This window comes from Accipiter gentilis, chromosome 24, assembly GCF_929443795.1.
Source record: "Accipiter gentilis chromosome 24, bAccGen1.1, whole genome shotgun sequence".
Taxonomy (NCBI): domain Eukaryota; kingdom Metazoa; phylum Chordata; class Aves; order Accipitriformes; family Accipitridae; genus Astur; species Astur gentilis.
The window spans coordinates 9,434,390-9,462,259 of record NC_064903.1 but is presented as its reverse complement, the minus strand read 5'-3'; the positions used below and the strand labels follow the sequence as shown (position 1 = coordinate 9,462,259).

General features: G+C 37.7%; 2 protein-coding genes across 12 annotated transcripts in view; both read left to right on the top strand.

Moving 5' to 3' along the window:
* Positions 1-4,908, top strand: part of MTM1 (myotubularin 1) — a 49,926-nt gene extending 45,018 nt beyond the window's left edge. For 4 of the 5 annotated variants that reach the window (XM_049827478.1, XM_049827479.1, XM_049827480.1 and 1 more), the window contains one exon: positions 1,637-4,908. In XM_049827478.1, the coding sequence (XP_049683435.1) occupies positions 1,637-1,804 (168 nt within the window). In that variant the 3' untranslated portion in view covers positions 1,805-4,908. The remainder of the gene's footprint in view (positions 1-1,636) is intronic. The other variant, XM_049827481.1, reaches the window with a different exon arrangement.
* Positions 4,909-5,092: 184 nt separating this feature from the next.
* MTMR1 (myotubularin related protein 1) overlaps positions 5,093-27,870 on the top strand; it is a 39,297-nt gene continuing 16,519 nt past the window's right edge. Inside the window, exons 1-15 of one of the 7 annotated variants that reach the window (XM_049827492.1) lie at positions 5,412-5,454; positions 7,123-7,275; positions 8,289-8,394; positions 11,067-11,090; positions 13,309-13,359; positions 14,720-14,795; positions 15,697-15,791; positions 16,007-16,114; positions 16,495-16,596; positions 17,250-17,333; positions 17,969-18,118; positions 18,883-19,071; positions 19,558-19,743; positions 22,798-23,004; positions 23,808-23,900. In XM_049827492.1, coding sequence (XP_049683449.1) covers positions 7,220-7,275; positions 8,289-8,394; positions 11,067-11,090; positions 13,309-13,359; positions 14,720-14,795; positions 15,697-15,791; positions 16,007-16,114; positions 16,495-16,596; positions 17,250-17,333; positions 17,969-18,118; positions 18,883-19,071; positions 19,558-19,743; positions 22,798-23,004; positions 23,808-23,900 — 1,527 coding nt within the window. In that variant the 5' untranslated portion in view covers positions 5,412-5,454; positions 7,123-7,219. Of the gene's footprint in view, positions 5,455-7,122; positions 7,276-8,288; positions 8,395-11,066; positions 11,091-13,308; positions 13,404-14,719; positions 14,796-15,696; positions 15,792-16,006; positions 16,115-16,494; positions 16,597-17,249; positions 17,334-17,968; positions 18,119-18,882; positions 19,072-19,557; positions 19,744-22,797; positions 23,005-23,807; positions 23,901-27,870 lie in introns of those variants that run through there. The other 6 variants (XM_049827488.1, XM_049827489.1, XM_049827490.1 and 3 more) reach the window with 6 other exon arrangements.

Genomic DNA, 27,870 nt, shown 5'->3' with positions numbered 1-27,870 from the left:
AATCTTCTAGAAACCTTAGCAATGTGGCATGTAAAGACAGTGTACAGAGTCTTACTTGTCCTTCCCTAACAAGTTGTGGAGTTTCGAGTAGAAGATACAGGAGCAATTTCTTTGACATAGGCAGTCTTCACAGTCCAGCCCCTGGAATGAATCAGGAGTTTTCAAGGAATGCACTTCCTTTTCTGCAGCTGATCTGCTGTATTTATTTACAACACTTCAGAGGCTGCAAGAAAGCCAGACGGTTTTATATATTTTCTTACAAGTATGTTGCCAGTTTTAATATGAAGTTCTAGTTTTAGAGCTTTTGTGGCTTGCTGTGAAAGATGAGGCCATTTTGCAAAAGATGAATCCAAAGATTTATTTTAGAAAGTGGAGGATTGTAGGGCATGCAAATTAGCTGTAAATCTACTTAAAAATGCGCTTTGCCATTATTCAGGAAAGGTTTTTGGCAGGAGTTTTTTATTAGAAATGCAAACCCATGTGATAATCTTCTATGCTGCTACTGCTTATATATAAAATGCGACAATTTTTCTGTGCTGCACTTGAAATTCATGCTTCATCTTGACTTAAGCAACTGAACAGTGGGCATGTGGCCTGAACCAGTTTTTTGATGACCTTTCTTAGTGCCGTTACTTAGAGGCATGTTCTGGATCAGACTTCAGTCTAATGAAGAGTCTGGTCTGTCACTAGCAACATCATTAATCCTACATCTCTAATCATCTTAGTAACTAGATTCAGTCATTGATCCAACTTCCACAGTTGCTTCAGCATTCATCGCTGTCCTCTTCTGGGGTGCATAGTGAGTGGTGCACCTAAGAGTGCCAATTCAGCTGTTTTTCAACTGGTGAGCCGTTTACATTTGCTCCTACTGTACTGCTAATAGCTTTTAATTACAGGCTTAATTTAACTGTGAAACAGCAGCAACTTCTTGACAGGGTTATACAGCTGAAGGTAACTTTAGGCTCTGTATCTGCCTTGGACATTTGTAATACTTTTCCATTTGTTTCATTACTTGATCTGAAGAAGGAAGCTAAGCTTAAAATGGAAACAGTTAAGATGCTCTTTCTGTGAGTAATCTCTTGAATGCCAGGGCGGTTGATTTTAAACACATTCAGGTTTACTTACAGAATTCACTACTATTAAAAACTGAAGTAAATTTCATCAGTAAGGGAAATTATTTAATCTGAAGACATGGATTTCATCTTAATCTCATCAGTGTAGCTAAAATAGTCTGGCTAAACACTGTTTTTAGGGAAGATGATGAGACATCTGACCTCTGGAATCTAAAGCCTTTTAATAACTCAAGAAGAGAAAAGCTTCAGACAAGGTATTCACACCTATCTTCCACACAGTATTAGATAATAAGAAAATAAAATCCATGTGCTCCAGGAAGTGCTGGCTAATTTTATTGAGGTAGGAAGAACTGTTTTGTGTAAAGATTTTCTTTGAATGGGAACAACTAGAAGGCAGAGGGCTCTTGCATTATAGAAATAAATATTTCTGTTTAGCTACAACTTGTTACATATGTTGGAAACTACAAATACTGAGTAATGCCAGGAAAACAAATACTACAGCAGCCTAACTGTATAGAAGTAGTTGGACTGAAGTGATAAAACTAATATAGATCTCTTTCTAGCAGCCAAATCCAGTGGAGCAGCGTTACATGGAGCTCCTTGCGTTACGTGATGATTATATAAGGAGACTTGAAGAACTACAGATCACAAATAATTCTAAGATACCCAATTCATCAGCCTCATCAGCATCTCCCTCACAAATGATGTCCCAAGTACAAACACATTTTTGAAGAAAATGTTGGCTTCGTTCTATACTGTCAATAGCAAGTGGTGCTTAACATAGCATAGAGAGGAATATTTTAATGCCTTACGTTAGACTGTCCTAACACAAATTATTTTAGACTGCCTTCATTTGAGGAGGACTTCAAACAAAACCAACTCTTCAATTACGTGCCTTTCAGAACCTGTGGACTGGGAACGTTATTAATCATCTTCTAGTTATGGAGGGCTTTAAGAGTGATTTTGGAAAGTCTGGTTCAATTGAAATGAAATGGATTTATTGTTTTCATAAGAATGCTTTAATTTATTACATTGTAGGTCATGTTCCTGTAAGGAAATTCATGCTCAGTCTTACATGTTGTGAATAAATGCATTAATGGCAATAGGAATATTCACATTGTGTAAAAAAAAATTAGATATGTGTGTATTCCTGTTAGGAGTACGTTTGTGGAAATAAATTCTATTGTAAGATTTCAGAGAAAAGTGTTGAAATTTTCCAGTTACCTGAGAATTCCAAATTTTCCTTTTTTGAAATAAAACTATGGAAGGGTTTTCAGTGATATGCTTCTAAGTAAAAAAATTCAAATAGCTCAGTAGATATCAAAAGAAAAGAAAAAGCTATTTTTTACTGTAAATTGATATTTTTTAATTTATTTTTTAAACAAATGACAATTGTACTGGATTCTGAGAAGTCCTGTTTTGGCTAACTGTTCAGCACTAAAGTATATTACAAATTATCACTGTTGGCAATATTGGTTCTTTGGATTAATACAAAATAAAATGGTTCTAAAGAAGGTTTATATAATTAAAACCAGATCCACAGAGACATTGCTTAAATATCCAGCAATAGCCATAGTATTAAAGCTTGTGTTTGTCTTCTAAAAGTAAATGTGCCTGTTTAAAGGAGCTTTTTATACCAAAGTAGGCAAAAATTTTCAGTTACAAATACTGTTGAAAACTTGTACATTTATAGCTCACTGTTTAATTTAACTTTTGTTCAATGAATTTATTCTTAAGTATTTAAGGGACTTAAGTATACAAGATTTACATATAATGTGTGCACTTATATTGAACCTTCCAGTGAATTCTAGTTTCAAGCCTTCATTTCAGAGGCTTCTTGTAAACCTTTAATTTGTTCCTTTTCAGGTATTTTTTAAACAGTTGCAAGCATTTCTTATGACAGCACAAACCTTGCTACTTGATATTTAATTAAAATTTTGCATATTCTCAGAAGTTAAATGATATTCAGGCAATCCAGGAAATATTGCAATTCAGAATCTGTAGAGGACTTTTATCTAATATTGTTATTTTAAAGGAGATATTTTGATGCTTGAGGCTTCTGTCATTGTAAATTATTGTACATGTGGTGAGTTTTGATCTGCAAGATATAATAGGATTATATATAAATTAAGTTTTGTGTAAGTATATATAATATAGTTTGTTAGAAATTCTGCAAGTTTATACAGTGTAAATATTTTGCATATGAAAACTAAATTTAAAGCTATAGTTCCATAAAATAAGTCAAAGTTTAGAGGACATCTGAATATTTTTAGAACAGTATTTTTTAATTGGAATAAAAGTATACCACCTCTTGATTTAATTCAGTATATACACTGAATTGCACTATTTTTTTCAGGGAAGCTTGGAGCATACGGCATGTGTGTTCTAAATACACAATTTATAAGACTTATTTTTGTCCTCTAAATTTCATTCCCCCGTCAATGTTCTTCAGTATGTGTTTCCAGAATAACAACATTGTCCCCAAATCTTGACTTGTTAAGGTAAATAAGATGCATTACATCAGATAAATGAAGAAGGATACTGAATCGTTCATGGTATACTTTACATTTTGAAAGCTATGCATACTCTGGTATATTTGCCTTCTACTTGTGGTTTATAAAAAAAAAAAAAGCTATTTTTATTAGAATATTTAAAGTTTCTGTATTTGAGTTGGATGTATTGGTGACATCTCTGAGCAGCGTGGAGAAGTTCAGAAAATCTAATCGTTTTTACTGTGTAAACACTACATGATAACCTATTGCATTTGGGAAAGTGTAATATAATGGAAAGGATCTTTTTGCACTTACTTCGTTACATATATCCCATTCTTATTATTAGTGGTTCAGTCGAATTTCAGTCTCTGAAGCTCTCTAACATAGCTCTGTGCGGGCTTGGATTTTTTCAAGTCTACAGATACGATACTTGTTTTAATTCTATTTTTACATGGCGATATTAGGCAAACATAGGGGTGTTTTTAATCCAATACTTTCTGGAAGATACTACTTTGAAGTTGTGAATGTAGGCATACAAACTGATCAATGTTAACAGAAAGCTTTTCTCCTTTCCACTTAAACGCGTGCTGGGGGCTGTCGTTCTGCAATGCTGTATCTGTAGGGCACCGCCGGTCCCCTGGGCGCGGGGCAGGTGCAGCCGCTGACCCGTTGTTAACTGCAGTCGGTTCCCTGTTGTAGCTGTCGCAGCCAAGAACAAACCCGGGGCAGCTTTCGAGGCGGTGAATGAGAGAGTTCTGGGCGCCGACTGCCTTTTCCAGGAGGGGTAAAACAGCGGGGCTGGGACGGGAACATCTAAATGCCCAATATCCACCATGAACTATCCATTTTGGAACGCTGTTTTAGGTTTTTTCCTTTCTGTACTCTTACTTCCACGGACCCGAGAAGATAACCTAGTTTTTGTGCAGGGCTTCAGTTACTTATTTAGAAAGTGTATTTGTTGAATGCCTACTTTATTTGCTTATGCCTTATCCACCCCAGCATCGCTGTTATGGTGTACCCTAGAAACGATTTGCATACTACCTCCTTTTAATGTATTTTTAAACTCTGCCTTGAGTTCAGTTTTTTTTTGTCTTGCGTTTTGTGTCATGCTTGATAAAACAGGTTCTTATAACTGACCAGGAATCTCCTCGCGTGCTCGCTCCTTGCTGCTCCTGAAGTAACAGCCTCGGCCGCCCTCCTCCGACCCCGCAGGCCTGCTCCGGAGCTCGGCGTCACCTGTCAAGCGCCTCTGGGGTCCGGGGTGGAGGGGAGAGAGAGCTTTAACATCGGTCTGCCATGTATGTGTGTGAAGGAAAGAAAAAAATAAAACCGTCAGTTTTGAACCCTTTGCCTCTGACAGACGTTGTAATGGAACACTGAGAGGGTTCGCGCCTTTCCCGCTCTCCCACCGCCCAGGAGCCCTGCAGGCCTGAGGGGGCGCCCGCCGGCCCGGCCCGGCCCGGCCCTGCGCTCCCCTCCCCTCAGCCGCCGGGCCGGGCCCCGCGGAGCCGGCGGGGCGGCAGCAGCCGGGCCTTCCCCCGCCGCGCGGGGCCGCTGCCCGCCCTCGCGGCGGCGCGGAGGCCTGTGGGTAAGCCCCGCCGCCAGGTGACAGCTCTCGGCCGCCGCCGGGGCCCGAGCGGGCCGGGCTGAGGCGGCAGGGCTGGGCCGGGCCGGGCCGGGCTGGGGGGCCGCGCCGCGGAGGGGCGGGAGTCCGCCATCCCGGCGGCGCAGCGAGTCCCGCCCGCGGCCGGCAACATGGAGCGGGCGGCGGCGGCGGCCGGGCCGGCGGTGGAGGGCGGCGGCGTGAGCCGGAGAGCCGTGCGGGCGGGGGGCGCCGCGGCGGCGGCGGGGACGGGGTCGCGGCAGGCCAGCACGGAGACGCTGGACAGGTGAGCGGAGCGCGGCGGCGGAGAGGAGCGCCCCGGCCGGGGGGGGGGCGGGCGGCGGCGGGAGAAGGGGGCGCCGCGGCCTGCCCTCCCCGCGGGGCCGGGCGGCGGGAGGCGGCGGCGGCGGCGGGCGCCCCTCGGCCCGAGTCTCCGGGCAGCGGGGCCACCCCCCACCGCCGGGCCTTGGGGCGGCCTGCCCGCCGGCGCGGAGCCCAGCCGGGCCGAGTAACTTCAATCTGGGCGTTTATTTTTGTGTAACCGGCGGATTTTCCTCGGCGGGGGAACTGGCTGTTGTCAAAGTTTCCTGCTTGCGGTCGTGTGTTTTTCGTCAGTCACGGCGGCGGCGGCGGGAAGGCTGAGGCTGCCTGCGGGATTTTGGCCCGGGGTTTTTTTGGGCAGCGCGTAGCTTCTCATCTTTGCAAACTCAAGTGACGCTGGCCTCAGATTTTAGGGTTTTTTTTGTTTGTTTTTTTTTTTTTTCTTCCCTCTTTCATGCGAGCGTGTGTTTCATCTGCAGAGCTGTAACTGTCCCAGAGCAGCCTTGTGTGCCCCCCCCCCGGTGTGTCAGTTTGTCTGTGGGTGCGTGTCTCGGTGGCAGATGCTCGGCTGGCTGCAGGCTGGGGGGGCTTCACCGCGGTGGGGATGCGGGAGCTTGACACCAGGTGTTACCGCATCTAGTCCAGCAGTTGCTGGCGGAGTCATTCCTTCCTTTAGAAGTTTCCAGGTGGAGGCAGACTTCGGAGCTGAATTTAAAAATCCTTAAATAAGGAGTAGAAACTAATGGAATTTTCACCCAGATTAAAAAAATAAAGACTGTATTTAAAAATCAGGGCCAAGTTCCAGTCTCGGTATTCTCTCTCTTTTCTGTTAGGAGAAACCTGGAGTTCTACATTGTTCTAATGAAGGTGGAAATCAAATGTCCCTTTTCTGTCACCAAACCTTACATCTTTGTATTCCTTATTAATGCACTTTCTTATTTTAATTTTCATCTTTCTTTCTCCTTCTAATCTTGTTCTACCCTGGAAAAGTTGTAATATCCGTTTGTCACGTAACTTATTTATTTGCCAGTACGGTTGTACCAGGCTACGCTAACGTGCGTGACCTCAGATAAGACAGAATGAAAAGTCGTGTACTAGTATGTGTCCCACTTGATAGATCATGATAAGTCACATCGGCGTGATCATCATCCTGTGGTGCGCTGATACATCCTGAGACAGTGATCCTAGGAGATGGACCTGCATTCATATTTGTTTTCCTGCTGCTATTAACTTTGTTGATGTAGTGATTCCTGGTGAAGATAAGTCATAGAAAAATAAATCCTTTTCTTAAATAACAAGTAAATGCTTACTGGGAAACAGGTGAACCCTAAAGAGATGCACTAGAAATTAAGAAATGTAAGAGAAGGAGAAATAAATGAGATCAGAAGAGGATTACTGTAGGGTTTAGCTTATGCACTCTTTTGCAAAACTTAAGCAAAAAGTTTCTCTAAGTGAATCTGGACTCGAGTTCAGCACTAACCTGAGAATTATCTTCGTTGTTCAAGTGGGAATATCACAGATGTGTTTTAGCTGCAAACCAACATTTTGTGATCTAGTACTGTGTAGAATTTTGCAGGTGGGGAGAAAGCTACTAAAATTTATCAGAAAAGTTCTGAAAGAGCTTTCATTTCAGGTATGAAGTTGTTGGATGCATCTTCACCTTAGATCTACCTATCCTAGCAGAGTTAATATAAGAAAAGACCTCTAGTTAAGTAGTAAATGGTCATCTTATGCCATTATCCCACCCTCTTAATGGCCAAGTTGTGGTGCACCTGTTGAGTGCCGGGTATGTGTATGTAGTTATTCACTTCAGTGTCATGGGATACTCACAGAATCCGAAGCTATTTTATGAATGAATTCTAAAAATGAATTAAAATTTTCTTTCTGTATTTGACTTCCAAATAAGCATTAAATCTGTAGAAGAGCCCAACTAAACTGTTTGAAAGCATCAGCTGAGGCTGCTGTGGCACTCAGGGAACAGCTCCCTCTGGCATTCCCAGTTTTTCATTAGATACTGGCATGTTTTGAAGCAGACCTAGCGCTCTTCAAAGTAGCTGGCAACAATCTGTGTAATTGTTTCTCACACTCAATACTACTTTATTTGTAAGCAGCGCTATTTCAGGCAACTGTTCTCAAAATGCATCATCTGGGATTTAGTGCAATTCTGCCATTCAGGTGCTTTGTCTTTAGGGTTCTTATAAACACCTGACACTGCAGAATTCCTTGCTGTGGCATGGGAAGGCCTATCCTAAAGATTATTCAGAGATTATTTTATGAATAGGAAAAAGATACGGCTAACTAGAGGTTACCCTTTAGAAAACATGTATTTTCTACATTTAATATTAATGTAGAATACAACATGAGCGTATCTTAAATTTTTAAATGCTGGCATACAGGTAATTTAATTTTGATGATGTCCTGAATAATCAGGAAATAACAATAAGGAAAGCGTAGGGAGTTTCCTGTTACTTGACCAAATTAATTCCATGGATGGCTTTAAGAAAAAAATGTGTGAATGATGAAAAAAATTATACCGGATAAGGAAACATTTTTATAAGTTCCTAGGACCCTAACCTCACTTTTAACCTACTGACTGCTCTACATCTCTGATAAGATCTAGTAAAATTATTTTCCCTAATTTGATCAGCAAAACAGTTGCATTCTGCCCACAAAGCAAGCTAATTTTTATGATGTTAGTGATCATTTATGGTCTTGTTTTCTAGATGTGCTCAGTTCCTATGCTGTTCTAAGTATGCATTTTGAATTACTGCTAAATAATTTGAAATATTGTTTTTGTAGCCCGACTGGATCCCATGTGGAATGGTGTAAACAGCTGATAGCTGCAACCATTTCTAGTCAGATTTCAGGGTCTGTCCCATCAGAAGGTGTGTCCAGAGACTACAGGGTAAGTGACTTGAGGAATGCATTGATTTGTTTAAGATAAAAGAATGAATGATCAGGAAAGTCCTTGCTACCTTGATTATCAGATGGTAAGTACTTAAGTGATGGCTGAATGTTTCAGAACTAGAAACATCTCATTATGCGTAGGAGTCTTGAATCTGCTTTGTGTTTTCCTCCTTATTTAGAATAGTGGCATTGAAGTCTACAGAATAAAAATTAAGAGACAGGTGAAAGGAAAATTAAAAGTCAATGTTTTGAATAGAATGCTAAAAGTGAGTTGTCTTTTGATTACTGCATTAAAAAAAATCGGTAGATTAATAGTTACAGGTTGAAATTGTTTCTAGTGCGTGTCATTCAGAGTACAGAGTTGAGGTCTCCAGATCTTACAAAACATAAATGCATATGTCTTTGTTACTGTGCAAAGAACATAAATGACTATCATTTTTCATGGGGTTTCACCAGAGGCAGAAAATTTAACATCAAACAAGCAAACAAACAAATCACCTTTTTCATTCCCTCCCAGCAACAGTTTTGTCATTAAGGTAATGATTGCACAGTATGGTTCACCTGGTAGGTTCCATTATGCTTTTTTACCCCTATTCTTTCGTGCTCATTTGCTGTTTCCTATATGCCGTTCAGCCAGCAAACTGAACTATCAAGAGTGGAGCATATGCAGCTTTCCTTCTCTTACAAATTGACAAAAGTCGTCTGTGTTTCAAGTCCCTTTAAGAAACCCAGGCTGCTGCTATCTAGATCCTTTTTCTTCCTAGATTTGAAACAGTTTCATGGTCTTCATGCAAAATGGCCAAATGAAGATTTTATCTGGTTTTGGTTTTAACTAGATTTTAATTTATTTTCTAATACGTTCTGTGATTAAAAAGTTTGTTGTCCAGAAACAGCGTATTTTAGATTCTGTGACAGCAGGTCAGATTCAGCATAAGCCTGAAGATGAATCCACAAAATGTTTTTGACCATACTCTACTTAAAAATTCACCTCACAGAGTTTCACACTATTGGCACAGTCAGCAGCTTATACTCATAAAAAAGTGTAGCTCTTCCATACTATGGCAGCTGAATTGCAAATGCTTATTTCAGGTCAAGGCTAACATCTTTGATAAAACATTGTGGGAAACCTTGCATTACAGCTGTTGATGTTTTATTTGCCCTGTAGATCAAGGACTTCATTTTAGTAAAATCCAAGTATGTAAGCTTGGTGTTCAGTTTATCGCTGAGTTAGAATGCATTTCTCTGGAATAAAGAGCACTTTTTAATTGTAAATAACCTCCTTCTCAATACAAAATTCATCTTGGATATTATTTAACAGGAACAAGTGTTTTAAGGCTTAATTAAAATTCTGCTTCATTCGCTGTTTCATAGAAATGAAAGAAAAAATTTAAGCCTGGTGATATTAAGAATTTTTGTGTATAAATTGTATTTGGCATCATTGCATTGCTGTGATCTGAAATCCTGTATTTGTGTATAACATCATGGAATTTTTTATCCCAGAATATCCTTAGTTACATTCAGGACCAGTATCTTGTGAAGCGGTGTCTATGTTTTAGGAGAGGGTTTTCTTTGCACGTAGCTTCTGCTGAAGTTCAGTGGTACGACTAGTTGCTTAGGCTGGGTTTATTCATCATTACATGTAAAAAGATAATGCCCATTTATAACTCCATTGTCCTTTGAGACATCTTTCCCTTTTGATGCACGCTGAGCAATTTTCTGCGTCTTTGTTACATTTGGTTACCTCGAGTTGCTGCATTTAGAGACTATTTTACAACTCAGAAACTTCAGGTAGGACCAGGCGTGTGTGCGTGCTTCTGGAACTGGTCAGGCGGTTCTGTTGCTTTCTGCTGGATTTACCAGGAACTTGCTGCTTTATTCTTTCTTTCATCCTTTTTTTTAATGTTTCAATCAATATGTTTGTAAAAAAACCAGGTAGATATATCGATTCTTGTATCTAATGATGTTACTCATGTTACTCTGTGTAACTTACCTTACCAAAATATAATTTCGGGGAGGGGGGAATCAAACAGAAGCAAAGGGGCTGCAAATGAGATCATCAAAACTGGAAAGTACTGAGCGAGCTCTTGCTTGCTAAACCCTACAGCAACATGATCTCACTCTGAGTTTGAACTCTGCTGTGTCTATCTTCTCTGACATACTTTCTGCCTGGAGAGTATTCTTGAATGAGGTGTTCATATAAATGACAATTGCTTAGATGATAGTAGCTGAATATAGACACCTTCAGAAATAAGTTGAGAAGAGTTGTTGCTATCCTTGTTTTGCCATTTGAATCTAAAAGATATGGTGGTTATACTTCATGGCTGTTATTACAGTCTTACTGTCTTCCACCTAGAAGGATTACCAGGCTCTTTCTTCTCTTTTCACAATAGCACATTGTAACTGGATAAAAGGGTGATTAGGAATGAATGTTTCAAAAGAGCTTGACATTTGTTACATCACTAAAATGAAGTGGCTAGATTGTTTTTAAACCAAAACAATTCTGCAAATGAGAGCTACTAGATCTGCATAGTTTTGTTTTGTTCTTTCAAAATCCAGCTATAATTAAAATGTTTGGAAGTAAAGTTCTTCTGAAAATCTGATGAAGTAAGATATCTTTAACAAATCAAATTGTGTGTTTCGTTGGATAACATTTTATATTTTAACTAACAGGTGTACAGGAGGCCTGTTATACGGGTAAGATTACCTTTGGCTAGCAGTAAAACGGCCTCCTACCTGTTTGTCTTTTGTGCTGTGTGAGATCTTGGTGTGTCAAGCGTTCTTCTTTACTTCATTAATGGTTTTTATGTACCAGTCAGACCATTTTGCTATGCAGTGCAACAGCTTCTTTGCCATAGAAATGCTTTATATACATTACAATGTTTTCATGAGCAATAAAAGTCAATGTATAAGAGAGCAGTATTTTTAAATTATGTTATGAATGTGCAATACTAACTTCAGTTTTATTGCATTAATTTTGACAAAATGGATGCTTGCAACTGAGGCTTACATGCTTCGGACTACAGAGTACTGTATTAGCAGCTCTAACATGTTATCTATGCTGAAGAATATTAGTAGTAACAGCGTTACGTCTTTGTCTGTCCTATTTAAATAAGATACAAATTCATGCTTGCCTCTGTACATGTTTTACTTTAATTGTTACTACCCTGTAGTAGGATTGAAAGTTAAGTTTGAAGTTAGACACTAGTGCAATGACCTGCATCTTTTTAATGATAATTTTGAGACTAGGTCTTGCCCATTGTTCATTGGAGATATAAAAAGGGCATGCCTTGTTTTCTTGTCCCTCTCTCTTAGTAACATTTATGGAGTGAGAAATGATCTGGATAGTGTTCTGACATTGTTCATGAAATGTGTCTAACACTTTTATTCAAACAAAGACCTCTTGTTCAGTCTCAGACCAAGAGATGAAGTCTGAATGATTTCTTTTTCTCATCTGTTGTTTACATATTTGAAAATGATGTGTTTAGTCCAATCATACAAATCCACAAGTTGATCTTTTTTTTTCTTTTTTTCTTTTTTTTTTTAAATAGATAGCTGTTGAAATAATCCGTCTGGGTTGAGTAACAAAAAATTGATTGTTTTTGTTCAGTTTTTCATAGTTATTTGTAAAGGCTTTCATCTTTGAATGATCTGCTGTGCTTCTTTCTCTTTCATTTATTTAAAATCTTCTGGTGTATTTGCTGGTTGTCCTTCTGGTTTTCTTCCAGAGATCACAATATCTATTTTGCTTTAATTTCAGAAACAACATTTTTATGGTCTGAAATTTAAGTAATTTCTGTTTAACAAAATTCCACCAATACATAAATGTTAGGAGTCCTTTATAATTTGAAAGGGTTTTTTAATTAATTATAACTTTAAACTCTTGTAGAGTTCAAATTATCTGAAGATACCTGAAGTTCTTCTAAGTTTTTCTTTTTTGAGGTTTCTGTAGAAGTACTGTAAAAAGAAAAATTGACTTTAGCAAACATTTGTAAATTTAGACTGAGGCAGGTTTTACAGTCTATCAAGTAAGAAGTTCTTTGCATCTGAACTGGGAATAATAGACTGTCAGACTTCTCTCCATTTAATAAGGAAAGAAAGAAGATGGAAGAAAATTTTGGCTGAACATATTAAAACAATTACTTTATATGACCCTATGACATTTGTACTTCTCTCTGGAGTGCATAGGGACCTTATGTTTATTAAAGAGATTTACTTAATATTCAGGATTTGCTGCCAATATGATGCAAAAATAAATTAACATAAAAATGTGAATTTTTTGCATATTTTGTTATGAGGAGTAATTTCAGGTTCTATAAAGTTACTGACTAGGTTTCCAGAAACAGCACAGAAGTTGCTGGAAAAATACGTGAAACCATAAAACTGAAAGTTCGATTAAAACATGTTTTACACAGTAAAGCATTTTTTAAATTGTTTAGATACTTCTATTTGATGTTGACCTATTTTTTCCTTGAAAGCTTGCATGAGTTTTCCCCTAATGCTACCATTGGAAGCTGTACTCAATTTCTTCTATTGATAAGCATGTGGCATACTTTGAATTAATTTTTTTCAATATAAGGTTGCTTGTCTTAAAAAGACAGTACATACTTTTATGCTCTTATCTACCAGCACTGACTCTTTTGTGAAAAAGGGAGTAAATTTTTAATTTTGCGTGGTGCCAAAAACATTAAAGGGATAGTGTTAATAGCTTGGATTCCTTTCTGTGGAAAGTAGTTTGTGCCAGGAGCGGAAAGTTTTGACTAGCTTGACTGGAGTTAAAGTATATGCTGTCTTTTTAAGGAAAGAAAATAAAAAAGGGAAACAAAAAAGAAAAGATTCTGTCCTTTCACCTGTTGTCTGCATGTTTTTTCCTGTTACTTCTCCCTTGCCCTACTGCTGCCTCATGCAATTGCAGGAGATTCAGGATGGACACAATGGCTATCATTCTGAAGCAGAACCTGATCAGGTGGCAAGTTTTACTCATCTTTCATTCATTAACTGTGTAGCAAGGTACTATATATTAGTACTTGTACAGTACATACAAATCTTGTATTTCTCATGCAAGAGAATCCATAGAAAACTTTTAGTGTGTTAACTGGTTATGTGCTAGGTAGGGTTTTCATGTAATGTCCTGTAGTCTAGAATGTAATACTGCACGTAAGCCCCTGTCTGACAGAGCACATCTACCCTTGTAAGTTTTTAAGTAATGGCTAATTCTCTACACACCCATCTTTTGTGATTGGGTGCCGAATATAAAATTCTGTTAGTTTCCAAGAAAATCTAAAGCTAGAGATCAATTGAAATATCTTTGGAAATTATTTATTATTGAGAGCTTAGGGTAGTTTGTTTGGAGACAGACAGATTCTACCAATTATTTGTATGTGCATCAGAGCTGTAATACAAGGGAAGAGTTGTTTACTGTAACATAGCCCATTATATTTGTTCTCACTTTAGGATGTAAAAAATTGAAACCTTAATATCTCATCATGTTGACCCGATAGAGATCACTTTCTCACGTGGTCCTTAAAAGTCCTGCAAACCCTTTTATTCTTAATTAGAATCTTTAGTACATTATAAATCTTAGCTGGCAGCAAAGGACCCAAAGGATCAATCTTGTATCATTCAGGAATGAAGCCATTTACTTAAATGAAAATTTATGGAACTAGCCCTTATTTTAAAATTGCTAATTGTTCTTCTATATTTCATTATTACTTCATTCTTAATCTGACCTTCTGGATCCAAAATTCCTATAATGGACCCTTCCACAACTTGTGGTACTCTCAGTAGGGTATTGATTGAAATAGAGCATCGTGGGGTGCTTCTGACTTCTTGCTATCAAAAATACAAAGTTACAATGTTAAATAAGTAAAGCTTCTGCCATATAATTCTCTCACATGAAAATACTCAAATAAACAACATTAAGAATAGAAAAAAAATTAATATGAGCTTTAAAACGTTCCTGAGTAGATAAAATACCCCAAATAATACCTGCATTTAGCAAAAGACTAACAAATTATTAATTACAAATTTGGGCTGATCTTACTCTTCATATTTTTGTATGCTATATGTAGCTAGCATGTGAAACTAATTAAAATGCTTTATTACTAATATGTTACTAACTTGTATGTCTCTGTAATATTTATAAAACCAAGTTCTGTGTTGTGGGGTTTTTTTACTGTGGTACTCGTTAATGCAGTTGTGCCTTGTAAAAAAAGATACACTTCTTGTGTTCCAGTAATCTGGTAGTAAAAGCACTTTGCATCAAAATGTATCGATGTAGTACAGATGGAAAGTGAGATTTACTCATGGTTTTGGATTTCTGCCAGGCACTGCGGGATGGAAACAAACTAGCACAGATGGAAGAGGCTCCACTTTTTCCTGGAGAATCAATCAAAGTTATTGGTAAGCATACTATTGAGTACTACACTGAATACTATTAAATCACTAGTTTATTTATTTAAAAACAGAATATTATTTCCTTTTGACTTTTGCTATTTTAATTTAATGCCACTTTAGATTAGCTGATTTGATGTGGATTTCTTTTCTTTGTCTTTGAAATCTAAATGTAGGAAGGAGAAATCAGTTTTAGAGGATGACTTGCTCCATATAGATAAATCATTTTTTTTCAAAGGTTATTTTGTTCCATATAGGTGTATGTGTTGTGTTTCTGCTTGGGGGTGCCAAGTATACTTAATAGATTCAAAAGCTTCAGAACTGTGATAGCAAAGAAGATGAAGTTATGGAAAACTTAGTTTCCAGTTCTTAATGAGATTGATTTCACTTTGGCCTGTGATGGCAAGCTCTGTGTTAGCAGTACAGTACTTGGCTAGAAAAGAATACTAGCTAAAGAGTGAAAATGAAGATGTAGGCATATAACTGAATTACTCAGAGGTCAATTGTGTACATATCAGTAATTGTCCGTTTGGATGCTTGCTCTCTGAGGTGCCTGTGGGTGCTTTACACCTCAGGGCAGGGACAAGAGCCACCTGCAGCTAGGAATGCCAGCAGGGTGCTGCTTTGTTACCTGCCTGCCCTTACTGCAGCCCATGCTAGCTGAGCCCAGCCCCAGTTGCTCAGCAGTTGCTCAGCAGCAGTGGGACTGAGGAATTTGATTGTTTTCATTGTTGAGATAAAGACAGCTCTCTCAGTCCTGACAGCATCTGAAGAGTAGGCTTTTCTATAGAGACCAAGCATCAAAATCTCATGGTACTGCAAAAATCTTGCTATTTTTAAATGGAAATAGATTTTTTTGGAACAAATGTCCGTAAGAGTAAAACAAAGCTTTAATTGGTCTGTTTTCCAGCTAAAGATGTTATGTATATCTGTCCGTTTATGGGAGCAGTCAGTGGTACACTAACAGTGACGGACTTCAGAATGTATATCAAAAGTGTTGAAAGGGTAAGACCGCTATCTATCTGCATATTGTTTCGGGTGGGAATGTTGCTGAAGTAAATTTCAGAAAGTGACAAATTTGTTGTAAGTGTAGTATGATGTTCTATAGCAGCCTATTAAACAGGAATTATAGTTGACTCTAATGAAACATACATGAATAATATTAGTTCTGTGTTCCTCCTAATGTAACAAAATTCATTTGTTTTATAAACAAATTTCAGGATCCACCTTTTGTTGTCGATGTTCCCCTTGGAGTCATAAGTAGAGTTGAAAAAATTGGAGTACAGAGCCATGGAGACAACTCATGTGGTATAGAAATAGTTTGCAAGGTAGGGCATGGTGAAGTTTTATTCATATTAAAGTATTTTCATTTCATTTTTCTGTAAGAGGAATCTGCATGCACATGTGCTGCGTCATTTAAGTAATATATTTCAATTCCCCTTATGATACTTGCAGTCTTAAACACTTCTGCTTTTTGTCTCAAGAGTGAATTCAAAGGAAAAATGGCTGGGTTTATATCTAGCAACTCTAATGACTATCCTAGCCATCTGATACGAACCGTTACAGAACTCTGTTCTAATGTGGGTTAGGTGATGTCAGTGATTTAGTGCTACATATAAGCCTTCTTTCAATCAAATTTCTTGTAACTGCTTTTTTTTTAAAAAAAAAATTTATCACAGAGTAAAATAGTGTAACTTATTTTTGACAGGATATGAGAAATTTGCGGCTGGCCTATAAACAGGAAGAGCAGAACAGATTGGAGATTTTTGAAAATCTTGTAACACGTGCATTTCCTGTTTCTAACGGGCTGGTAAGTCTTAAGATATAGAGAAGGCTGTCACTGGCTCTTGTCTTTTTGGGAAGTGTAGGTGGGGAAATAAAAGGGGCTGTATAACAAACATTGCAATGTTGATTCATAAAATCTGTTACAGACCAGGCAAGCTACTCTGACCCTGTTTCTTTCTTGTGTTAATTTGTAAAACTTCATGCTATGTCCTGTTATCGGTGAAGTTAGTTAATTTTTACATAACTCTTGAGATCTAGGTTTGACTCTTAAGTTCTGTCTAAAACAACAAATAGGTACAATTAGTCTTATTAGTTAGCTGCAGAATGCTATTTCATTTGCTTGTATGGGTAAGGAGCTTGTTGGGGGGTAGGAGACCAATTTCATCATGCTGGCTTTGCCATTGATGTGCTGTATGATCACAGGCAAGTAACTTCAACTGTCTCTAACTGTTTCGTATCTTGATTTTGTTAATTATATAGCGTGTACTTGAAGGAGGAAACTGTCTTTCATTTTCTTTCTAGCACAGTGTTGTCCCGTCTTGACTGAAGGTTTTATGTCTGCTGTTAAAGCATTTTAGAAGTGTTACATTTGAAATACTAGAAGGTTCACTGTTTTGGAGCTTATTGTGCATACAGCCCATTAGACAGTAATTTATGCCTTTGCTTTGTTGTTTTTAGCCTCTTTTTGCATTCAGCTATAAGGAAAAGTTTGCTGTTAATGGCTGGAAAGTGTATGATCCAATGGCAGAATATAAGAGGCAGGTAAGTTACCCAAGTACTTGGTGTATTTTTTTTTTCTCCACAACCCCCCCCCCCCCCCCGAGCCATTTAAAGAAGAAAAAAATATTAAAACTAGAAATTTTCAGCTCTAGCTACATACAGAGACTGTCTAGATCTCATGTTTAGATAATAAAATGCAAGTGGCCTGACTTTGAGAGTGTTGAGCACTGGCTAAAGTTGATGGAGATAGCAGGTGCTGAGTACTTGAGCAAACTGGTCTATCTTAACATGCATTCTTAAATCCACATTTTCCAAGTGCTGTTTCTAGAAAATACAGGCTTTATAAAAATTTGGTTTTGAATAAGCAGTGTTAAACAGAAGAGTAACTGGAGTTTTTTGTAAATCTACAGTTCTCTAGTTGCAAAAGTATTTTTATTTTACTATATGTTCACTTTTTACCTGAGTGTGCAGCCTATTCAAATGTTTATTTTAAATATCAGTTTTAAAGAAAATAAATAGAAAAGACTTTCAGTGTTTTGGTTTATGATTCAATATGAAGACCTAAAGTTTATAGCTTATTTAAATACGTGGGTACACTTTTTTTTTAAAAAAGTACGTAGCATATAAAAATTTTCATTGCTCCAAACTGAGATATGCAATATTTTGCTTTCATACAGGGCTTGCCCAATGAGAGTTGGAAAATATCCAAAATTAACAGCAGCTATGAGCTTTGTGATACATATCCTGCTGTTCTTGTTGTGCCAACCAGCGTGAAGGATGATGACCTCTCAAAAGTGGCAGCATTTAGAGCAAAAGGCAGAGTTCCAGTAAGTGAAACTTTTACAAGGAGATATAAGTGCTCTACAAATTGTAGCTTATAAGAAATTATCAGAGTTCTTCTAGGCTTTTTTTTTAAATAACAGTGGGCTGGCTTCCTTCCTGAAGGGGGGGGGGGAAGGGGGAGGCAAAGAGAGAAGAATTAGGCTTGATGGGTTTAGAACTGAAGAGAGCAATTCAACTATGAGTCTTAATTGCTTGGTTATTGTGCCAGGTAATAAAATTTTTTTTGGAGTTAACACTTCTAAGCCATAATGGTATCTGATGCTAATTCACATATTAGCTTGTGTTCTGATTTGGTGTGGAATGTGCTACAGCCATAGCAGTTTTCTTGAGAATAGACAAGTTTTGCAGGTAGCATAAGAGCCCCTTTAAATACATTAGATCGTGACAGTTTTCGTGCTATAGATCTGCTTAGCAGGGTAGTACACAGGTCCATAGACTTCCACATGGAAGCAGTTTTTCTTCCTCCATTGTTCTTTTTTTTTCTAATTAGTAAGATGCAGTACCAGCCTTAGTTTTTATTAGAAATAAAAGCTAAGATGTTTAGAATCACTTTGTATTTCAAGCTCAGATTTGGGATGAGCAGTGCTAGTGTGCTGTCAATATGGTTTTGCACCAGCTTGTCCTTAAATTTGCATTTGCTGATTTGCCAGGAAATAATGCTATGTAGGCAGTGTGATTGTCTAATTGCACTCTGGCCTGCTGCTTTAATACTAGTGTAGTAAACTAAAATAATTTTCTTTTATTCCAGGTGTTATCCTGGATTCATCCTGAGAGCCAAGCAACGATAACACGATGCAGTCAGCCATCTGTAGGCCCAAATGATAAGCGTTGCAAAGAAGATGAAAAATATTTGCAGACAATAATGGATGCCAATGCTCAGTCACATAAACTTATCATCTTTGATGCCAGACAGAATAGTGTTGCAGATACAAACAAGGTAGGCTGGTATCATAATTAGCATTAATAGTTCTATCTTCATTACAAGGCTGAAGGTTGAGTAAGAGATGAGGATGAGGAGAACTTGATGTCAAAAAGAGATAAAAAAGGGTCTCTAAAGAGGGCATGGGAATGAACATAAGTTGCTTGTAGCAGTTTGGAAAGGCTGGCAGGAATTGAAGGCAGCATGAAGATGTAGCTGAGAAATCACGCAGTAAAGCCCACAGAAGACCAAAGGTTGCAGTAGTAAAAAGGGGAAGGTATATGGATGTATTATCAAATGTAGCCTATTACACTTAGAATTTCTTTCACCTAAAAAAATACCCTAGTGATTCTTAGAAAAACAAAAGCCAAAAATACATTTTTATTAGTGCTAAAATAATCCTTTCTCTCAGAAAATCCTGAACCCTGACTGAAATAACTCAACCTTATACTGAAGTCCTGTACATGTTCTTTTTTTCATCTGTTTTTACTTTTTGAATGACAGGCAAAAGGTGGAGGGTATGAAAGTGAAAGTGCCTACCCAAATGCAGAGCTGGTATTTCTGGAAATTCATAATATACACGTAATGAGAGAATCCCTGCGTAAACTTAAAGAAATAGTTTATCCTACTATTGATGAGACTCGGTGGTTATCAAATGTGGACTCCACGCATTGGCTGGAATATATAAGGGTAAAATACTTTTGATGTGAAAAATCAATTGTTTTTTTAAACCATGTTTTTAAATTGCATTTCTGAAAATATTACTAAAATAATGACTAGATTTAAGTGTGTTGCTTTGATCAGGATGATCTTGTAAAAAAGCTTAATTTTTGAATGGTCGCTTAGAACATAGCATTTTAAGCATTCCATAATAACTTTGTATTTCCTGTTTTATGTATTGGTAGGTAATGAGTTAATTCCTGATAGCACAGTATCATATTTAGTGTTGGACAATGTTTTATTTTCTTGAGAGGGAATGTTTGTGAGCAGTCCAGGGTTATCCCTGGTTTTTGGAAGAATGCCCTGGGAACTTCAGATTATATCTGAACAACTGCCAAAAGGACTTGACTGTAAATTCTGCAGTCTTTCTCATCCTTCCCTCCTTCAGTGCAATGTTAGTGTTCATATGTCGGGCACCTACGTTTTCACGGGCTGTTTATAGTCAGTGCTCTACTGGGTCATAATCTGCTCTATTATTTAACATAATATTAAAATAAATCACTACCATACTCAGTTTTACAGTCTGTTTCACTAACCTGTGAAATGCTTTTAGAATAGATTATTTCATTACCACATTCACTCCCCTGTTTATGATGAATATGGATGGAGTGGAATTTGTTTTATTAGCAACTGGCTCAAATGTCACTCATGCAAAACGTGTTTGGGATTGTTCATTAGTTTTACTTTTCTGTTAACTAGTGCTTGCTAACTGCTGCAGGAGAACCGGTAGAGGGAGCAAATGCTTAAATTAAGAATTAAACAAATTTAATGATCTTTTGGGAATAGTTTAATTTTCTTGTTCTCTTGAAGTTGGACTATGTCAAACAGTGTTGAGAATCTGAGTATCTGGAAATCTTTTCTTATCAGCCTGGCATTAAATACAATAGTCTATTTTAAAAAGTGGCATTGTTTGAGCCAGTGGTCACCTTTCATTGACGTTGACTTCGTTGAGAAGCGGACCTTGATATCACTGTTGCACAGATGACAATAGCACAGCAATGTGAAATTTCATTTAAATTATTTTACAGAGTTGACACACATGTAATATTCTTCATGAACCTGTCCCTTCCATGATACTTCACATTAGGGTATTAACAGCACAAGGTGCAGACTGATTTCTTAAAAGCTGCCATTACTGTGCTAACAATGTTGATAGTATCTCCTGGTGCTTTTATCCAATAATTGCTTGGCTTCCTACCTATTTGATTTGGCTTGTAACAGCAATTAACAAATCCACAGCTTTACTCTAACGCATCTTCTGTTTTCCGGGCTTAGACCAGTGTGGTTGTATCCCAGTTTAATGTGATGCTGTACTGGAAATTCACCTTCCTAGCCCTGGGCAGCCACAGCACTTTGAAGATGATCCAGAAGTGTCTGGAGAGGCACCAGTAACGTTTTGTGTGTGTGAAGACAGTAGTAACAACAGGAGTAGGGTCACTTAGTGATTTTTGTACACCCAGGATATTTCCTCCTGCCCTCCAGGGTATTTTCTGCCTTTCAGGATAGAACTTGTGCTATTAATTATTTATAAACCAGTTCTCATTTTCTAAGCCAATCTAAAGCTGGTTATTCGTTAGGAGCCCTAACTGAAATACTGATGATTGCTAAGTTTTGAAACATCTATAAAAAAAATAATAGTTTGTGGAGGAAGCTGTTTTCTGAAGGCTTTTGTCCAAAGTAGAATAAAATGCTTCACCTACTCCACAGATATTTACTGAATTAATAGTAACTCTGTTTTCTGTCTCCTATTCTCTGCTTACTGCCTGTATCTGTTCTGTCTTTTTATTTTCAGCTGTACTCCTTCAGAGGCATCTGTGTTCTCTTTAGGACAATTTAGAGCAAGCTATTGCATACCTGTATGTTATATAGATAAGTTTTCTGCTTTTATTGAAGACCAAACTGTTTAAATATTTATTATTTACAAAGTAGAGCTTTGTAACTGAAGAAATTGGCAATTAACTAGTTCAGACCACAAGCTCCATTCTCCCATAGATGCTTTTGTATTGTTTCCTGATATTTCCATCCTGGCACCCTTTAGTTTTACCATAAAAGATACGATCAATGAGAATTGCCTCTAAAGCATGGTAATTGAAATAACTTTGAAGACTGGTCTTGTGCATAGCTTCTGCAGTGGCTGCTGGCTTTCCTACTTCCCAGAAGGTGTTTTTAGATGTCTGGGAAGGGGAAAATGCAAGTATTTTGCAAGATTCCATTTTCTGGTGTTGGAATGCAGAATAGGAATTTCTCCTGTGGTTCTATTCTAGTGGTTGGGGTTTTTTCATGTATTTTTCAGTGCCATGATAGGTCGTGTTACAAAGACAGAGACAAATCTTCACAGGAGAGAGATTATTCAAGTTTTTTAAAAAGCTGGAGTGGCATAAGAGAACAAGAGAGGGTTTTTTTGTGGGGAAGAAGAATCAAGAAGTTCATACAGGTGATATCAGTCCTGTGGCATCTCCGTCTTTTTGCTCTCCAGCATGCTTCTGAATCCACTATTAAGGGTCTGCTCATGAGTCAGGCTCCCAGCTAGAGGTTTCTGGGTGTATTTGGGTTGTGTTTTGATTTAGATTAGTTAGATAGTTTGTCCCTTTCTCTAAACTTAGTAATTGAGAACTGAAAGCTGAGGAAGAAAGAGTGATTGATTACTGTGAAGATGAACTTTGAAAACATTGAACCTTCAGCTTTTGGAATAGGTTACAGTATTTGTGTCTTTTCCTCATGACACAGAATTTCAGATTTAATTTAGAGAAGGGATTCCCAGGTTCTTTTGCTATGCGCTACTAATAATGGAGAGCCAGTAAGAACTCTCTTCTGGTCAACAGAGTGCACGCAGTTTTTGTACCTCTAGGAGTATGCATACCACCATTTGGGAATCTCTAATTCAAAGCAATGTCGTCCAGATGATTATGTAATTAATCTGAAAATTGAAAATATATTAACCTTAAGAGTGTAAAATTATAACTCTTTTGATAGAGTTTTGGTTAATATTTAATATGCTTGTTTGTTTATTTTTGTTTATTTAAGATGCTTCTTGCCGGAGCAGTAAGAATTGCAGATAAAATTGAATCTGGTAAAACATCTGTAGTTGTACATTGCAGTGATGGTTGGGATCGAACTGCACAGCTTACTGCACTAGCTATGCTTATGCTGGACAGCTATTACAGAACTATCAAGGGATTTGAAGTTCTTATAGAGAAAGAATGGATAAGTTTTGGACACCGGTTTGCAATGGTAAGCATTTGCAATGGTCACCTTCAAGGCTTTTATTTTGAACAGCATGTTTTCTCACAGTACTCTGCTGCATTTTAGTTCTTACCTCTGGTGTCCTTCTTTTAATGGTGTGAGTGTCAGAGAATTGTGACCTGTTCATTTTTGACAGGAAATCTGTGTGTGAGGTATAATATAAAGTAAATAAGAATTAAGTGGCTTGAACATAATGGTTAAAAAAAATCACATGGCTTTTTTATGAGGAATAGGGATTGTAACACATTGCTTCATCTTTAACAATCTTGTGAATGGAGAAACAAAGAAAACAATTAAGGTGTCTAGAAGGTAAAATTGCTGGAACCATTACTCTGATTTAAGGTTGAAGTGTTTATTTAACACATGGGCTAGTGGGGAATTAGGACATAAATTATTAGGACATTTTGTGGGCTCTGACTCTAAGATGGTTTAGGAGAAATGACATGTAGTTATGGCAGGTAGATATGGAATAATTGTTTCAGTACAGCCTTTGTAAATACCTACCAGTTTGACCCACTGGTAGAAATAAATGGCCGTGCAATAAAAGATGGGGAAACAACAGGCACAGCTTTGTTGACCAAGCATCTTTCCAACTCTGCTCAACAGCAAAGGCATGTCCATAAGTGAATATTGGGGTGCATTTTTAGTAGTTGAAAAATACAGGTTAGCATTAGGGAAGGTCTGCTTGTGTTGTTCACCTTTGGAACCTATTTAAGAGTCACTCAGTTTTAAAGTGTTGGGATGGTACTGTAAATACACTAGACTGAAATGAAGTTTGTTTTGACTTTCAGCGAGTAGGACATGGAGATGATGATCATGCTGATGCAGACAGATCTCCCATTTTCCTTCAGTTCATTGACTGTGTTTGGCAAATGACAAAGCAGGTAAGATGCTTAAGAGTATATTTCTGTGAGGTCTTAGTCTTTATCTTGGAAATGTAATTCATGTAGGAGAGCACATTCCTTTGCAGAGCCGTAGCATTATTTTCCTGAAGTTGGTTGTGCTGTGGCTGCACCATGCACGCATAGGGAAACTTTTTGCTCGGTGAGGTGCAAGGAGCTAGAGTAGAAGTATTGACTTGAAACCAAAATACCAGGATTCCTCTCTGTTTTAAATAGGCTTTCAAAGGATTCTCTGATTACCTAAATGAGGGTTATTGATGAGATAAATGATTTGTATTGCATATTCACTGGTGGAATAAATGTTCGTATGGATTTATATTATCCTTAAGAAACAGCAAAAATCCACGCTGATTGTGAACTGACGGGAGGAGAGAGTTCTTCTATGTATGTCTCAAATGTGAAATGTCAGTTAATGTTGCATCATTATGTATATAGGACAGCATTTCTAACATACAAGCCTATTCTCAGGTAAGTTTTCTTACTTCCAACACACTTTTACCTCTGGATCAGGGGACATCTTTGAAATTAGTGATATTCAAGATATAAAAATATTAAAATTCTCAATTTTTTTTCTGAATATGTTAAATTATAGAATGGCTTTAGCCTTCATTTTCCTTATTTGTATCTCCATGAGCATAAACTTAAGATTTTTCTGAGCTTTTATATTACTGTTCTTTAATGGGGTTACTGAAATAGGTTGTCCACATGAAGGCTTTATTTCCAAGTAAATTAGAAGTGCTTGACTCCTTTTTCCTTTTTTTTTTTTTTTTTTTTTTTTTTTCCTTGAAGCCTAACATAGATCTGTGCTGTTACGGTAAAAGCTATTGTACTGAAGTCTGTATAGTATGTGATTTGCTTTGAAGAGAGAAGGGTAACAGTGTGGTTCCATGTGGTGCCAGCACTCCCAGATCTCTTACCTTAGTCTTCTTGTTCTGAACGTGGTTCTTAAAAACTTACATCATTGTTTCCAAAACTTGTATTCAAAACAGTCGTCTTTGGTGCTTTATGAAAGTTCCCTGCTGTAATACTGGGCCCTTGTCCAGAGTCCCTTGAAGACTTTCTGTGTATCTGTATTTCAGCATTAATGTGCTGTTTAGTATGGCTGGAGAAAAAAAACCACAACAACAAAAACCACGAAGAATTCTGTCCCTCTCTCAGAGGAAAGCTAGTAACAATAGCAAAGAGAAGCAGTTCTAAACACCTGGTAGGAACAAAAGTCCTCTGGGGAGATCCTTAATTGAGAGCAGCCTCTTCTATTTTTGTGATCTCCCTTGCTGCCTCCTATTTCTTGCTATAAACAGTTTAGTTCCCTCTAGTTTAAAAAAAAAAAAAAGGGGGGGGGGGGATGGGTGGTGGTAGGGGGAATCTGTGAAGCATTTTGCCAGTACCACATCTGTTCAAAACCTGGGTCCAGGAACTCTTCTGAAATTCATGAGCAGCAGTGGCATTGAAAAATTGTTAATGTTACAGCAGGAAAAAAAATTGAAAATGCCGTTCTTGGACAGTTCTTGCATACTTATTTTTATTTTTTAGTTGACTTCAATACCTTGAGAATAGATTTGAAGATTGTGATTACCTTGACATGGACCTATGAAAACCAGGGTTCTATTTTATCATTGTATAGCTCACTTGATCATAAAATAGTGCTAATTTCGTGCTTTAGAATCCATGGTAAACATATGTGAAATGTTCCAAAGCTCAAATAAGTGTTAATGACTGCAGGAGGGTGTCAGGGCTTGGGTTTGGGCATGGGCTGAAAGCCAGCAAATTTTCTCTTTTGGGTTCTGAGAATTACATTCTTAAAACAGTCGACTTAATACAGTGAGAGAATGTCTAACTTCCCACTAAGATACAGATTTCCAGATAGCTTCAGACAATGAAACTTAATCCTTGACAGCCTTATATTTTCCCTTGGTTTTTATGGTCTTCATGACACACAAATACAGTAATAGAGAACTTGAGAGAAGTACATTGATATCAGATTTTAATAAAAAACATATGGTGAAGTAATTTCCGTCCTCTGTTAGTAAATTCTGGTGATTTTGAATAGCAGATGTCAAACTGGAAATGCCACATGTGATCTGATGAAATACTGATGCCCTGTTAAAAATGAAACAAAACTAAGATTTGCATGTGGCATTGCAGTTCAGATAGTAGCTTTCTACCTTTCATGCACAGTACCTGGATGGGAGGAAGGTATGTTTAAAGCTGGTAGAAAGTTGCATCCTATTTGTTACCAGTTGTCATCTGTTGCCAGAGATGCATTTTTCACTAGTTTGAGTAGTGTACTCTGTTATGAAATCTAGTGTTCAGTTAACCTGATTCAGTCCAGTTCCACAATCGTAAGAAGTATTCTGCAAAGTGTTTCAACTTTAAATGTTACTGTAGTACAGAATGAGTTCATTGATTAAAAAGCAAGTTTATTTAGCATGCCTCTGAATAAGATGCCACTTGGCATCATCAGGCTTTTAAACAAGAGAATTCTTCTTTTAAATACCTCCTTTACAAACCCCCCCAACAACTCCAGTAGCATCAAGTGCGAGATTTTAATGACCCATGTGTTCTCTCACAATTAGTGGATTTGACAAGAAGTAAATTTTCATTTGGGGAATTTTTCCACCTGAATCTTCAAACAGACGCTAATGGGCTTGGAACTACAGAGGAAAGCATTTTTAGGTCAGTGATTTTTCAGCAGCAGTAATAGAAGCTTTACAGTCTTGATACATCAGCTCCAACAGTACAACTCTTGTATCCAAAGACAGGGTTTCAATAAAGTGCTATCACTTATTAATAAATTAGTTGGAGTGCAACCACTGATGTATGGAATTTTGAATATGCTTCACTGGATTGGAATAGCGGCCATGTCGGCATTCATCTGATTAGTATGGACCCGTCACAACACAGAACTCTAATGTGACAAGGCTCATTAAGTGCTTTCAGTTAAAGAGAGTCCCTTTAGGAGAGGCTTTGTCTTCAAAGTAATTTCCAAATACAATTTTGATCCTTTGCAAATTATTTTTGCTCCCTGTATCCGATTGCTGCTTTGGGCTGGAGGCAGAAGATCGGGGTCTGAGACCCACTGAATTTTCTCCTGACTCGGTTCAGCACACCTGTTTATCAAGTTCTGTTCATACTGTTTTAAAATCATAGCTGTGTTGTTAACATCACTGTATTGTAACTGAGTTTTGGCATGATTTCCTAGAGAGAAGGAAGTGCTGCAAGTGATAACTTTTGAACATGACTGAAAAAGAGAACTTGATCATCTTAAGTTCCTATATGTTTCATGAAAACAAATGACTAGGTAATTGAAAACAAACCAGTGATTTGAGAGAGAAGCCCCTATGTGAGCACACCGTGCTGTTGAACAGTGTAATCTGTAGCAGAGTCAGAAGAAGGAAGGCTCCCATTCATATTGTGAGCCATGATATTGATAATTTCCTTACTCAAAATTTTCAGTTGCAGGTTGATATATCTTAGCTTGAGAAGTCTTGGAAAGAGAATGTTTTTGCAATGTTTGACTTAAATCAATCTTCTTTTAAAAGAACTTTGCCTTAAACTTGGATCTTTCTGGGTTTAATACAAGCACACCCATTGTGTGTTATTCAACTCTTTACTTTCAACATGAATAAACATTTGCCCTTCATAAATCACAGATGACACTGAAGAGGGGTTTCTGGATGAGCTAGTTCATCCGCAGTCCCAATTGCTGCATTTTTCCTCCTAGCTATACTTGTCGTCTTTTTTTTTTCCTTTAAAGTAGCTCTTGAGTCGCTCATGCCAAGGTGTTCAGTATTCTTCAGTGGCACATAACAGAAACCAGTCTGCTGCTTTCTTCGGATCTGAATATTGACTTGAGATTTCTCTGTATAGCAGGAAATTCATCCTTATGAATCTATAACTTTGCATTTTAGGCTTCTGTAAAGATTTACTCTTTTAGTAGAAACGAACAAAA